This window comes from Rhopilema esculentum, chromosome 13 (genome assembly GCF_057945365.1).
Source record: "Rhopilema esculentum isolate cy_ngs chromosome 13, ASM5794536v1, whole genome shotgun sequence".
NCBI classification, from domain to species: domain Eukaryota; kingdom Metazoa; phylum Cnidaria; class Scyphozoa; order Rhizostomeae; family Rhizostomatidae; genus Rhopilema; species Rhopilema esculentum.
Genome location: NC_142827.1, coordinates 6,658,019 through 6,673,767, shown reverse-complemented (window position 1 = coordinate 6,673,767; position 15,749 = coordinate 6,658,019). Strand labels below are relative to the sequence as shown.

The window sequence follows — 15,749 nt, the reverse complement described above, 5'->3', positions numbered from 1 at the left end:
TATATATTTTATTTTCTTAAATACATACCACCTTTTGGCGTCCCATTTCGCTCAAAACAATCCTGATAGTTGGAGAAAATTTCACACAAGTTCCATGAAGAACGCTTGAAGTTCTGGCAGCTGTTCTTAGTTTTTTCCAAACTTTGATGATTAATTGTTTTCAATTTATTCTCACATTACCAGTGTGAAATGGTAAAATTTAGAAAATATTTTTATGTTTAAGAAACAAAAGCATTCAAACATAAAAAACATAAGAAACAAATGAATAGGGCATTTTAGTTTTAAATACAGGACATAATTTGTTTAGAAGCAATTTTGGCCCCTTGCATCTATGATGTGGTGTGGCAATTTAACAGCCTTTGAAAGTCTGGAGTAAAAAATGTGCTAGAAATGCCTTGCAAATTTTAGAGCCAGAAAGCTGTGACCATTTCCTCTTTTTTTCGCATTAAAAGAACCATATGATTCATTTTAAAAGTTATCTAAACTGATTTGTTTAAAAAATTTAAGTCGGTATGATTTTATGATAATTAGTAGAAAAAATAAAGCTAAGTTTGATATTTCAAGCATTAATGTTTTATCAAAGTCTTTTAATAGAAATTACTATTGAAAGACTTTGGTTTTATATTCTAAGATGTGAGTTGAGGGCGCCTTGAAAATCGTTATTGTTGAAGGGTTACTTTTCTCAAAAGTTTTAAAGGAGTGAAATGAAACTAGTATAAAAACTTAGTCATCTTTTAACCATCATATCATGATCATCTACTGAGTGTTGTCTTAAAGTATGCGCTATAATGCTTCGCTTTTTCCTCGCATCCCAATGAAACTTGTTGCGAGGTTTTCTTGGTGTTTTTCAACATCTAACACTGTCAAAATTTTAATGATAACTTTTGTACTAGATTTTTTGCCTTTTTAATGGAGGGGGGGGGGATGATAATTAATTCATCATTCTTGGAGAATATAAATTTAGCTTCTTCTCTTTTTTTCCAGTTATATTTCACGTGGCGACTTTGATGCCAAGCAAACAATCGGATCCAGCTTGCTACTCCAAAAAGCTTCATATTGGCAACAACTTTGTGACCATAGTTTACAATGATTCGAAGAAGCCCTATCAGTTTGGTACCATAAAGGTAAGAGCATTTGCTATAATGAAACCTTAAAGCAACAAGCAGGATGCAATTGAGACTGGTTCGGCAGGGCGGGATATTTTCTAATTACATGTTTCAAAAAGCAATGATTAGTACTAAGCAAAAAATATTAAAACAGTTTTGAATGTTCACGTATTTTGAAAAAAGTCAGCCTTGGATTACTACACAGTTTCTTGAATTTTTTCTTGACTCTAATACTAAAGTTGTTAAGAGTTACATTTTAGATTTTAGATGCAAAAGTAAAATGGAAAAGTGCAGGGTGACGAAAGTGCAGCATAGCGTAAAACATAACACCTATTCAATCGCAAGTTCTTTAAACTATTGTTTTATTATGTATCTCAGTATTCACAGAAATAGGGGGCTTTGTCGATCTTAAAGGTAATATGTCCATATAAAAGGATTGCGTATACCCAACTTGTCAAGCCACCCATCAAAATAACAGTTTGCGATTGGTTAGTATTCTTGCGATGCAAAACTGCTCACATGAAAAGCTAACTTCGCAGCAGGATAAATAGACAGAACGACCGTAATGACTGGGGCGATGACATGAAAAATCACATGTTTTTAAAAACCCCCGCAGAGTTGCTTGCTATAGCTGGACACATTACCTTTAAACTGTTCCTTATTGAAAAAGTGGATAGAGACTTTCAAGGGATGGTAGCGAACCTGCCTCTTGCGAAAAAACAAACTAGTACACTTTATACAAGAAGATCTATTTTGTCATGTTGTTGAACAATTTCGGCCACATTCTTTAAAGGAACTTCCCAATCCTGTCTAATTGTTGCGCTAAAAAAATCACACGTTTCGGAAATAGAATTGATACATCTGACTTGAAATAACTGCAAGAACGAAATCACTCTCATTTGTAACAGCAGGTACTGATGAATTCCTACTCAGTGAATTTCAAAATCGATGTTTTCTCAAGCAAAATCCTGCTTTTTTGCACCTAATTTGCAAACTTTGTAAATTGCAGATTATAAATGCAAATATCGGTATACATTTATGTATTTTGCGCTTTCTGGCGTAATTTAGAAGATTACAATAAGTTTTTCCTAGTGTTAAAACCCAGAAGGCGGATTCATTCATTCAAAAAGAATATAACGAAGGCAATCTTGAGGAGAGGATACAGGAGGTTCATAGAAAGTAGTCATTCAGATAGGTTGGGTTTTTTCTTGATCTTTCCGCGCGTCTTGGCGGTAGTGGCGTCATCGCTTTCCAGGTGCTTCTGTCTTCTGCGTCGTCCTCCGTAGCTCCTCGATTCTTCATCTCCTCCTTCACCATCTTCGCCAAATTTTTCGGGCCTTACGTATTTCTCCATTGCCTTTTTCGCCGGGCCCTCGTGCCGGATGTTGTGGCCAAGGTATGCCATTACTCTACCTTTGATCTCTTGCCCACAGGCGCTCGTCTTCTTCATCACCTCTTCGCACTGTACGCGGGGACTCAAGTGCGTAGGGACATTTTCAGGTTTGTCATGAGATGATGATGCTTGTTGGAAGCCGCCTCCGCTTATCTTTTGCGGATCTCTTCGTCGACGTTTAGCAAGCTTTCAAGTGCCTTCATTTCTCTTGTTGACTCTTTTTGCTCTATCAATCTTTCTTCTTATAGTCTTGGTCTCGTTTACAGTCAGATGCTTGCCCAGTGATTCTTTGGATGCGAGCAACTAATTTTTTCTTGTCGTATATTACTTTCTATATATTTTTATACATATATTAGGGATCCAATTTACTTTGAAATAGGTTTGATAGCAAACATTTTTTCATTTTTTATTATTTCCACACGAATACCCCTTCAGCTTGTTCTAATAATACAATAAATAAACTGCTAATATTTAGGATACAAATTCTATTAATTGATGGTTTACATACAGCTTATAAATGAAATATAAAATATCAATGCTAGGACGCTAATGATCTTCCAGGGGGTCGTGTTTTAGTTGACTTTAAGCTTATCAAATGTGTTTTCAATTGTTCTTTGGATTGGCATATGGTAGGAAGCTCCCTGATAGTTATGGGATTTTATTCCAGACTTTAAGGACTGAATAGGAGAATCCTTTTTTGCATACTCAAGATTATACTTCGGGATTTGAAGATCTCTGCTGCAGAATCGCGTTTTATAACTAGAATATTGGGATCTTTGTTCGAATCTGTTCTAGAGATTTTCGGGCCTGAGTCTGTTCATGATCTGATAGGCCAAAACTGCACGATCAAATGTAATAAGTTGTATTAAGGAAATTATTTGACCATCCGTCCTTTATCGTGGACCTATCTATCACGGAAACGGTTCTGTCTTGAAGAAGTTGAGGGGATTCCTTTCTTGTATTAGAGATGTTACCCCAGATAATATTTGCATATCGAATGTGACTCTCGACAAGAGCACAATACATGTGTCTCATTGTCAATTAAAACTCTAATATGTCAATTACTTTTTAACTCTGTGCATCGAGCAATGCTATGTCAGAAAAGGAAACGCATTTTTCGATATTTCAATTACTAGTTATTTCTGTATTTTGAATAACTTCCATGCTCTTTGAAAAGTCAGCAATAAAGAGATTTCGTCCTGGTTATATCGTTCAAACATTCTTGTTTTCAGTTGGTTTGACAAAGTTTTCAGTTCGTTAAATTTGCGAGCATTTCATCTAAGGAATATCTGATAATAAGTAATGAAGCCATTTGTAGTTTCTAAAAGTCATGGAGAAGTTGATACTGTACGCATCTCACAAAAGTAATTTTCATCCTCATGGTATGAAACGTCGATAAATGTTCAAGAGGGGAACGAAAAAAAACCTTGAAAATGATTTATGAAGTTTCTGTGCTCCAATGCAATCTTGAGAACAGAAGCAAGTTTGCATGATTAATAGCAAGGGGTTCTGTTGTATCCTTTAACGATTGGAATCCAAAGGTAAATATCATGCGTTTGATTCGTTACCTTGCGGAAGAAGGTTGTGAATACGTGTCCAATATATTAAGTATTTTGCTCAGATATTGGTATAGTAAAATCCCTCAGGTGTTCAAATATGCTTCTCGCATTCATATTGACACGTATAAAAATTAGCCTGCGTTCCAGACCACAGCGACACTTGTTCCCTGACTCTTCAATGAAAATAAGTTCGGGCTTTTGGTATACGCAACTGCGTTCCTATCATAACATTTAAATGCTTTTCTTTAATGTAAGATTTTGAGAATCTGATGAGCAACCTTGTTGCAAATATATGATTTTTTAGGAATTAAACTTTCAGTAGAGCTTTTAGATTATGTAAGATGTCGAAACAATGGCAATCACACCAATCGCACGTGTACGTTGTCCTGTATTCAATGCTTTGTATCTTCTAGTGAGTATTGTACATGACGGTTGCTTTTAGAATTCCGAAAAAGGTTTCCACTTCATAATTCATGAAGTGGCTCTTCTCAACCCTATGATATAAAGACTTCAAAAACGCATTTTGAATCTCTAAAATCTCATTTTCCAGGGACAGTTCAATTTTGCTGAAGTTTTAATCAAGCCGCTAGATTATAATAGCAATCTTGTAACTGTGAGAATGAAAGAGGATTTGAAGGATGTAGCCACAAACACAGGACCACACGTCATTTCGGATGATAATCTACCGATCCTGGTTCGGCAGCTGGCAATCCACACCAATGTGAGTAATTCCGTAACAGTTAAAGCATTCCTTAATAATATATGATATGATATGATATGATATGATATGATATGATATGATATGATATGATATGATATGATATGATATGATATGATATGATATGATATGATATGATATGATATGATATGATATGATATGATATGATATGATATGATATGATATGATATGATATGATATGATATGATATGATATGATATGATATGATATGATATGATATGATATGATATGATATGATATGATATGATATGATATGATATGATATGATATGAAATGATATGATATGATATGATATGATATGATATGATATGATATGATATGATATGATATGATATGATATGATATGATATGATATGATATGATATGATATGATATGATATGGTATGATATGGTATGATATGATATGATTTGATATGATATGATATGATATGATATGATATGATATGATATGATATGATATGATATGATATGATATGATATGATATGATATGATATGATATGATATGATATGATATGATATGATATGATATGATATGATATGATATGATATGATATGATATGATATGATATGATATGATATGATATGATATGATATGATATGATATGATATGATATGATATGATATGATCTGATATGGTATGATATGATCTGATATATGATATGATCTGATATATGATATATGATATATGATATATGATATATGATATATGATATATGATATATGATATATGATACATGATATATGATATATGATATATGATAAATGATATGAGGAATTTTGAAAGAGAACAAAACTGGGGAACCCTCCCTTTGTCTCACTTCCGGTGATTTTCATAGACACTGGTACCCGGGGTAATGAATGCAGTGATGCCAAATGGGTATTGAGTGATGTCATTGAGTGGTATTTTATTTGTTTATGAGAAACAACGCATCCATGCATTTATGAGGAACAACACATTTGATCCTTCGTAACTACGCTTAAACATAATTCTCTCTATAACTAGTTTGATCCATCTATAACATAATTCCATCTATAACAAGATAAATTGATTTGTGATAAAGTCAGATCTTCTAACAAACTCACAGTATGGACGCAATATGAGATGTGACTATTCCATGCTTTGCTGTTAATATTTTCTCTGGTATGAGTAACTTTTAGGAAGTTTAGAAAGGACATAGCATTTCATTTGTCAAAATGCCAGTTCTCTGTATGTTTGTATTAGAATGTTGCTGAGTTTGCATCAGAAACTTTGACAGCGATTGAACCAGTTTGTCAGTCCCATTCATGCCCAAGTGTATAAATTTGATGAATCTTAGCATATATTGATCTCCTTTATCCTGGATTTGAAGATTTCTCTTACTATGCTTCATTTCACCTTATATTGTATTTTCTGTGTAACATTTTGCCTCATGTAAAAGCAGAGCTTTTTTATTGCTTTTCACAAAATTGTAATTACAGACGAAAATAAAGTATTTTGCTACCCCTACACTTCATAATGTAGCTATTATTTTTAGTAAAACCGGTTTCAAAAAATCTTAGCTTGCAGCTTCGTGTTAATTTTAATTTTTCCTCGACTTATGGTTTCTGATAAGAAATGATGCCTTCTTTTTAACAGGCCTACATAGGCAATAGCTAACCAAGATCGTTTTCGTTTTTTGCGAAGTGAATGACAATTCGTTTGAAACGTGTGGAAAGATTTGCCTGTATTTTGTCCTAAACAATAATGGGTGGGGAGTCGTGTCCCTTCTTTCCCCAGTTCTCGGCAGGATCAATTTTTATTTCGTCTAAATTTGATGAGAAGATGTTTGGGAGGGGTAATAATTTGGATACGTACTTTTTGTGATGTATTGCTATGATTTTCAAACTGCCTTTACGTAGCCAAAAAGTATTCGTGGGCCTGCCTTTCAGGTAAAATTGGCGTTCCATGTTTGTAAAAGGGCGTTTTCTTATGTAAAAATAGGCGTGGCCGAAATTTTTTTGCCCCACCCCCTCCACCCTAGAGCCTAATGGCTAGCGCTGCTATTGGTTGTATTCTATCGTATTGTCTTCCCAAACATGTGACTCGATTGTATTGGTTGTTTTGGTTTCAAAAATAAGAGGTGCTAAAGTTTTGTCCCTTGAAAGTATTTTTTTAACATAATTTTCGACCTTTTCAACCTTTTTAGCTTTAACATTAGAAGATATTTGCCAATGCCAATGCTATCATATATTTCTCTGATAATTGTGACGCTACCGTGACTCAATGGATAGCACAAATTTACAAAATTTACTTAAGCTGAATTGGTCCTTTTTTCTTTCGTGGTACATTTGGTAAGCGTTCGGTGAAGTTAAGCTGCTCAGTGACTTTTAAGCCAATCTTTTTTCTTGAAATTCCCCTTGCATAAATCCATGCAAAGAATAAGTTGCCTTTCTATAGTCTTACCGCTCTTTGCTGCAAAAGTGAATAGAACTTTCATTGGCTTTGCATCTAGTAGGTATATTATAATGATTACGCTATGGTGTCGCCTCATTACGACAGATCTTTCCGATTGTAGAATAAAACCTTATAATTTGCCAAGCTGAAATAGTCTCTTAAACGCCAATGTGCTCAGGCAGAGAAATGCAGCCTGCAAGATGACAGTGCTGTGGTTTTAATCCGTTTGCTACTTTCATATAATATCTGTGCCGACTTCACACATATTAAGATACTGATATTATTTGCTAATCTATTTTGTTAAGGTTTTTAATTTTATAAGATCTGATATGCTGATTGAAGCATTTATAAGTTTGTTATGAAAGACATGCGTTCAAGAAGGCTGCAGTATTTTTTTGCGTCATTGTAGCTTATTATCGCAACAAAATATAAAGTTCTTGAAGAATTGGTGCAAATATTTGAGTCGATTAAAGAAAGAAATCAGTAACCATGCGCTCTTTTGTAGATGAGTTGCGAAGTGTTACGCAAGATCACTTCAACTCCTTATCAATTGCTCCTTGTTAATTTCATGAAATGGTGGAAAATCTCATTATTCGGTCTTGATAAGTCACGCGACACACCACGCAATTTGAAGTGTGATCGGCTGCTCTATCTAGCAAAGGACCCGGCCTCTTCATTTTCTTGTTCCGCTTGGAAGCCCTTGGGATACTAAATTCCAAGTTGAAAAGCAACGGGCCTAAGATTGATCTTTGAGGAACTCCCTGCTTTATCTCCATCAAATCACTAGTAGAAATATACTAGGTAAGCAATCAAATCCTTTTGATATGTTCATAAGCACTGCATTAGCAGCATATTTTTATCCAACCTTTTTTGAAGATCTTCCATAAGTCGTAATAGGGTGTGATGTGTGCTCTAACCTTTTCTGAACTCACAAAGTAAAGAGAACAGTTTAACACTGATGAAATTGAAGATTTCATTAAAAATTATTCTCTCAAATACGAGGGAAGCACACGTATTGGTCTATAATTCTTTTCACTAGCTGAATCTCTTTTTTGAAAATAAGACAAACATTAGCATTTTCATAGGAAAGGGATATGTATTTTTTAAATGAGGGCGATTAAATTGTAGCTTATGGTTCACATTCAACGTCGATCGCCATTCTAAGGACATATTATCGGCTGATGTTGACTTGCCTTCCTCTAGGTTGTAACCCATTTTTCTTACATCTCAGGAAGTTACGTTTTCAATGTTAAACTTAGGAAAATGATGCAAAGTTTCCTTGATTATTATAATACAACGATGGCTATAAAGGCATTTCAATTGATCTAATAGTGACGAGGCTGTACTTTCATCAGGTGTTGTTTGCCTATTATCAAATTAAAGTCAGGTAACATCAGAGGTGGCACCAAAAATCTTCCGACAGAGGGGTTGGAGCTTCCGACAGGGGGGGGGCTAAAATGACTAAAATATGCAGTTTTCTTACGCTATTTTGTCAAATTTTCTCCGACAATTACCTAAAATTTCCTCCGATGGAGGGGGCTAGATGCTTACTAAGGAGGGGCTGTAGCCCCCCCCCCTTATTGACGCTTTCAGTAATATATACAAACTGATTATTCAACGTTTGTGATACTATTTTATTGTCAGACAGAGTGGTATCGTTTCTACCAGTTTAATTTTGTTGGGCTTTATATTTTTCTCATTTAAAAAACTGGACAGCTTTAAAGAATTGTTTTTTATCCTTAATGAACCTCATATCTTCAAACGTCCTCAAACGGTTTGCTTTTTTCATTGTTCTTTTTTAATGTAACTAATGTAAGTTTAGTTGCAAGTTTAACCCAAGCCACGCTTGAAGCACTGATAAGGAAAAAAGTTTTTCAGTTTTCTCGTTTTCTAGACCCCCTCTGTTATATCGAAGTCAGTTTGAAACAGGCATCTGCAATTCGTGAACGACTTTGGTACGTTTAACAGAAGAAGCCACAAATCAATGAATTTTGCTTTTCACAACTTCTGTTAAATTTGCTTTTTCCCCTTGCAGATGGCCACTGTTCTTCATCGCAATAAGAACAAACCGAGCGACGCATATGGCTGCAATTGGTTGGAACGATTAAGGCAGATCAAGAGAATTCGCTCAAAGGCGGCAACAGAGAACCAAGGCTTGCTGTCATCTTCAACTGTTGGGTCTTCAAAGAGTCCATTAACTGAGACAGTGGGAGCATCAAATCCAGATTTCACGGATTACACTTGATTCACTAAGTTTGCTTGTAACCAGTTTAATTGTCACAAGGAATACTCAATCACTACCGGGTCTGGGGTGATAAAAAAAAATTGTGATTTAAGTAATTATTATGACCTTAAGTGTGACGTCATTAGCCTTTGATCATGTAACTTTCAAGAAAACCATGAAATTACAAAATCAGATACTTATATTTGATGTTTGGTAAAATTTTGAAAATGAAGGAGACTAAATACAGTGATCTGATGGGGCTTGTGCGGCCATTTCTCAGCTAATCAGTGCCAAATAAGAGAGAACAAGACGCATTTTGAAACTTCTTGCGACATCAACAACTGATTATGCAGAAGTAGGACAGCGTGTTTTCAAATTTATTGCGAAACAGTAGCAAGATTTAAGATGTTATTGAGAGAAAGTAGTTGTCATGATTATCTCTTGTTCCGTTTGTTTTCACCTGTTCCCTAACAGCAGTGTTTTGTACAAATTCGACACGTGCCTCCGATCGTGAACTGCGCGAACAACTTTTTAGCAGAACAATTTTAAATCCGTCTATGATATGTCGCTCTAACGGTGCTAGGGTGCTGGTTTATGCAAAAATTAGACCATTTCTACTACTTACTTCTGTTGTGTAAGGTATCTAGGACTCTTTTGCTACTTTCAAAGCCCCGCTCCTCTAGTGGTGTTCAAGCAAACAGCAAAGAGAAAGCAAGCCTATATTATATTGCTTTTGCTGATTTATAAATAAGATTCGAACAGTATATGTCCAGTAGAATTCTATAGAACTACGTGAAAACAAACAATGAGAGAATGTGATAGTGTAAAGCGCGTTAAAATTTGCTTGTAGTTGCTCGTAGTTGCTCGTTGGAGACCTTTCTTATTCCTTCTTGCGGAATTTCAGTTGGTCGCTGATCAAATTGTTCAGCTCTCCCTTCAGGTTTTTCAAAGGGGCGACAAATTCCCTTTTGGTGCGCTTTAGTTGTGTTTTCATCTCTACAAGCAAATTTTAACGCGCTTTACACTATCACATTCTCTCATTGTTTGTCATCACAGAAGAAATGTGAAGCAAATTGTACACGCAGATGATAGTTTACTGCAGCCTTTGCAAAAGACTTTGAAAAGAGCTATATTATTTTGCAAAAAATTGGGAGACCATGGCTTAAGAAATCCCCCCAACCCCTTCGTCGGAGGCCCTACTCGCTCTTCTCCCTACGCAAGTATCCTCTCTTCTGGTTACGTGCCTTAGCCATCTAAGCCTAGTTTCTTTGAGCTTTCCACTTAGCTCACCAACTGATAGTCGCTTATTCTCTAACGAGTATAGAAAATTATAGGAACGGATCCTCTTCTGTTAGCAAAATACGGCTCTTAGAAGAACAAGTAAACAGAGGTTCAGGCCGGATGATATTGATTTTCCCAAAAGTTGTTAGGCTGGATTGATCCTAATTTGCTATTCAATTGGATGTAAGTCAAAGATGTCTAGACACGGGAAAACATTTAAATGCACATTTTGTGTGTATAATGAAGGTAATCTTGATCTTTATCTTGGCTAAAAATATAGACATCCTGCCGTGAAAGATAAGTCCGAGCAATGTTGTCAAAATGCTCTTAAAATGTTCCTATTTTCCTCCATTCAATCTTAGTTTTGTTTTTGTTTACATCCAATTATGAGGCTCAAATTCTTATAAGATTGTATGTGCAGACGTCCAGATCATTCAATAACACAGTTAGAAACTCGTGCTAATATATTTTAGTTAGAGAAATGAGATTGATTGAACAAGGATCATTGCTTCTTTTGCCTATCCAGTTATTCTGCGTGCTTTTAAGAATGTTCACCATCCAGTGGCATTAGCACGTGGGACCTTTGTTCTTTAAGGCTGACAGCGAACCTCGAAGCAATCTCAAGTTCTGTACCCGTGCTCTACAGGGAAAATGCAGAATAGCATTTTCACGAAGTTTTGTTTGTATTCAGGTGTCAAATTTATTGAACCATTCAAAGTCTGCTTCTTAGTAAATCGCAACTTGTGAAACGTGCGTTTGCTTAAAACTGTTTCAGTGCAAATGCAGGGAACTACACGTTGTCTGAATGTTTTCGAAATGAGAGACAAAACTCCCAAAATTGGTCTTCAATTTTGGGAAGTATTCCTTCTTGGTTCTTTCCATAGTTGGTTTCAGCTAGAGACATGCTTTAGTACAAACTGCAGTGTATTTTCTAACCTCGAATTTATTTTGAATCTCTGTTGTTTGTGATTCATGGATGAAGTTCAGAGACCACGTGTGCTGCAGAAACCACGTGTGCTTCAAGGTAAAAAACTGCATGATTTCTTTCGTGGAGACAAGAATCAAAAATCAAATGACGTGGGTAAGTCCATATTTACAAAACCTTCATAGCCACGTACAAGGATATTTGACAATGAAACGTGCATATCCCACTTCCTCTCGTTTCCAGACAAACAATTTTGATAAAGAGTTTCAAATTTGCCTGTGCAAAAGTTTGGCCTTTTGTCACCAAAAATTCGAAAGTAGCAGCAAAACGATTGGCTTTAATCATTCTACCCGCTGGTGACAATTTTGCAACATGCTTTGCCAGTTTTTTCCCATTGGGTGCATGAAAGTTTTTTTAAGTTAAATTTGGATGAAGTTTTGAAGACAATTTTAACTACAATGCTGTCAAAATTACTTGTAACACTACTGTTTCTAAAATTTTCAATTTATTTCCCAAATACTTTACTTCAGCTCCCCCTTCCCCAAGAGTGGGTGATAGTTAACACAAATACCATACAAGTCTCAGGAAAAAACGTTTTGTAGTAAACCAATATTTTTCAAAGGGGGGAGGGTGATGACAGAATTTCACTTCAAAAACTGGTGTTAGTTTACCAAGACTTTTAGCAGGCATTGTACATTCGTTGTCTGAAAATTTCTTTTTCCAAGTGTCCCTTATCCTTCCTGCCAGGACATGCATCTACAAACTTTTTTACAAGGATAAAATAATTTTTCAAGCCACAATATTCTTAGAATTGCTTTAAAACCTAACCTTAATGGGTATTGAACCAAGATAGATATTGAAATCTACGGCCATTAGAGTCTATTAAGGAAAATTGTTATTTGATTTAGCATTATGATTCGTTTATTGCTAACTTAATGCCGAAAAGAATGATGAAACTTTTTCCTTTATTGTAATTGCCAAAATGGGAAAATGTATCAGAACATTGGAGATGCTTGTTGTCGTTTTCCTTTTACAATTTTTTCAGCAACTTGGTTTTCGGTGGTAAGATTATTTCTAATTGTCATGCATCGATGCTTTCCTGACATGATGGGCCACGATAAATAATAATATTTATAAGAAATATTTATAAAATGTAACGATAATTTGACTTTAGAAAATTTAACGCAAGGCTGGAAAATAGTCCAATAAAATCACCCCAAAGCAAGAAAGCTCTCATGCCAAGCAAAAATGTTCGCTTTCTTTTCTAGTAGAACGTGAAAATGTATTCCAGATAATTGATATTACTAGATTAAAGGGTAATTTTAAATTTTCTTAGCTTTTGAAGCTCCATATATATTTTACCTGTTTATGCACTATCAGTTTTTAAACTTTCTTATATGAATTGCATTTTTGTTGTATAGTTTTCACGTTAGAACTTAAGGGGAATTTCCAGCTTTGCTTAAATATTTTATTTTTGAAAAAATGTAGGGGGTGATGCAAGATCGTTATATTTGCATGTCTTGCAGAAAAGAGCCAAAAGTCTTGCAGACGAAAAGATACACCAAAAGAGATAAACCAAGTCAAAAATGAACCGCAATCAAGCCACTGCTGGAACGAGAAACGAAAGATGGAAATTTCTGCTGCTGCTAAAATGAAGGTAAGATGTAGAAGCCAGGCATTATTGCATAAGCGTCAATTTTGATGAATGTGCTGAATTCAAGATAAATTTTGCATTTAAAAACGGTGATATTCACAGAGTATTATTGGGGCTTCATAAGATTTCAATGCAAGGGCTCTCTATAGGTAGCAAGTGGGAAGGAAAAATATATAAACAATCTTTTGGTGGTACAAAACTTGTAAATGGCGTTTTCGATCTATGTTCTGACGTTTTAAACTCTGAAGAGTGTCACACGAAAAGCTTTAGTTAACTTAGGTTAGCTTTAGTTAACCTAAATGTTTGCTTTTTTCAAAGAAATATATAATAACACAAACTGCTGCGATTTTTATCAAAAATATGTGTTACATTCATGAACTCTAGCTTCCTTTCACTTGTAATGTGCAACCTTATTTCTTGACCTAATGCTGCCCTGCGCCTTGTGTAAGACTCACTCGTTTGATGTTTCCAATCATCGATCGTGGAAACCACTGATCGATCAGTGGTTGGCAAACCTACTTCCGCCTCGTTCAGGTTCAACGAAATCGTCTGAGTTCTCGGACTTTGATCAGATTGAGTAGCAAATCGGAAAGATGGCTGCAACAAAGCGTTTCATCCACATTTGTTGTTTTGCCATATTTACAGCAACTTTGTACCACAACGTTGCAAATATCTTTATAGATGGTGTAACCAATTCTTACGGAGGAAGATTCAAGTTTTTGACTTTCATCAACTTGGTTATTTCGGTTCTTTACTATGGCCTAGCATTTGTTTCAGAGCTGTGGAACGTTCTGTTCCATAACCCGGAAGTAGAAAACAACCGCACTGTGTTGAAGAAATGGCGAGATACTATTTTCGGTTCACTTATTTTCCCCTTAAGTGCGATCGTGACTATCGCATTCTGGGGTGTAATGGTTGTGAACTCAGAACTCATGTTGCCTAGCCGCTTGAGACACATGATCCCAGTTCATGGATTATACAACCATTGTGCGCATACAGCGCCGTTCATATTGTCATTTATCCAGATATTTTTGGTGAGGCACAAAGATTTCCCTTCAAGAATAAAAGCTTCTTTTGGTTTCACGCTATTTTGTATTGGGTATGTCATTTGGATATTGTGGATTGCTTACAGAGCTGATATTTGGGTTTACCCTGTTCTCAAGGTTCTTGGTTGGTCCGGAAGAATTTTATTTCTAGGAACTGCGTACATGCTCGGATTGATGTTTCTTTTTATTGGCCATGCAATCAACACTCGGCAACACAAGAAATCATCAAAAAAGCTTCATTAGACACTAATAGCACTGTTAAAGAATTAATTTCAGGTCTCTGATTGCTGCACAACAAATTTTTTCATTGGCAAATCAATTATTTCTTAAGTTTTGTTCTATTGCAAATAAATGTTGTATGGAGATCAAGATAGTGGTGTAATAGAGCAGTCTAGGCCCATAAAAATGAAATTTAATTTGTAACAAAAAACGTTTATTGGACTATTTCTTGAAGATTTTCTTGAAGCTATATGTGTCATAAATCTATATATAACATAAGAAATAGAAGAAATAATTTAACACAATAACAAATTTTTAATGGCAAAGTTTTGAATCTTTACTTTTTCAGACAGCTATGCTGATTTAAATCATAAAACTTCCTACTCTTGTTCCTTCTAAGAATATTTTTTACTTTTTATTTGATAAATCATGATGTAACAAATCCTTTGAACCCAGGCCCCAAGGACTTTGTTAAGTCATAATATTTTGCTTGTTGTGCAGTTGACTCACAGTGACCTATGCAGCAATTCTGTAACAGGCAAATCAGTAGCCACCCTCCTGTGTTATAATATTCCTTCAGACCAACATTTTTAATAGCTTTCTGTGAGTTTAAAATCCCCTACACCCCCATCATCATCAACATTTCAGACATCAGTGTCTGAAATTGGGTGGGTGGGTGTTGGGAAAGTGCCCCCAGATTTTGCTAAATTGTTGGTTAAGACACTATTTTGCCGATAAATTATGTCATTTGTCAGCATATTTGCTTGTTTTGTTGGCATTGCCCATGTCTCCCATTGTCTGTAAATTGAGCTTTAATAACAATTCAAATAGTTTAACTGACTGTTTCTGTGATAGATCCTAGAACCTTTGCTACAATCCCAGACAAAATTGTAGAGACAAAATGCAAATTTCTCAAATTTTCTACTTTATGTCGCCCCTATAACTTTGAATCCCCCTTGTCCCCCCAAATCAATGTTGGATTTGTAGTTCTATCATTTCTCCTTCAAAATCATGCATTCAACATTGAATTGGAGGAAGGGGGGGGGGAATTATTTTTGAAAGGAAAGTGAAAATATAAGCTTTCCTTGAAAAGTCTCAACCTTTTTCGTCCGGGATTGTAGCTACATTCCAAGGATTATAGAATTTGTTCTCAAAACATGCTGTTAGCAGCATTTGCCAAAATCAAAAG

The 15,749-nt window shown here is 35.4% G+C and overlaps 2 protein-coding genes across 3 annotated transcripts in view; both read left to right on the top strand.

Moving 5' to 3' along the window:
• LOC135691788 (tuberin) overlaps positions 1-13,471 on the top strand; it is a 92,039-nt gene extending 78,568 nt beyond the window's left edge. Inside the window, exons 41-44 of one of the 2 annotated variants that reach the window (XR_016144535.1) lie at positions 985-1,124; positions 4,609-4,779; positions 9,247-11,797; positions 13,168-13,463. Coding sequence is in view for 1 of the 2 variants with exons in the window: in XM_065209760.2 (XP_065065832.2) it covers positions 985-1,124; positions 4,609-4,779; positions 9,247-9,456 (521 nt within the window). In the remaining variant the exon portion in view is untranslated. Of the gene's footprint in view, positions 1-984; positions 1,125-4,608; positions 4,780-9,246 lie in introns of both variants that reach the window. The other variant, XM_065209760.2, reaches the window with a different exon arrangement.
• Positions 13,472-13,685: 214 nt separating this feature from the next.
• Positions 13,686-14,775, top strand: LOC135691795 (androgen-induced gene 1 protein). The gene has a single exon (XM_065209773.2). The coding sequence runs from the start codon at positions 13,889-13,891 to the stop codon at positions 14,582-14,584; it is 696 nt and encodes a 231-aa protein (XP_065065845.2). The 5' UTR covers positions 13,686-13,888; the 3' UTR covers positions 14,585-14,775.
• The last annotated feature ends 974 nt before the right edge of the window (positions 14,776-15,749 follow it).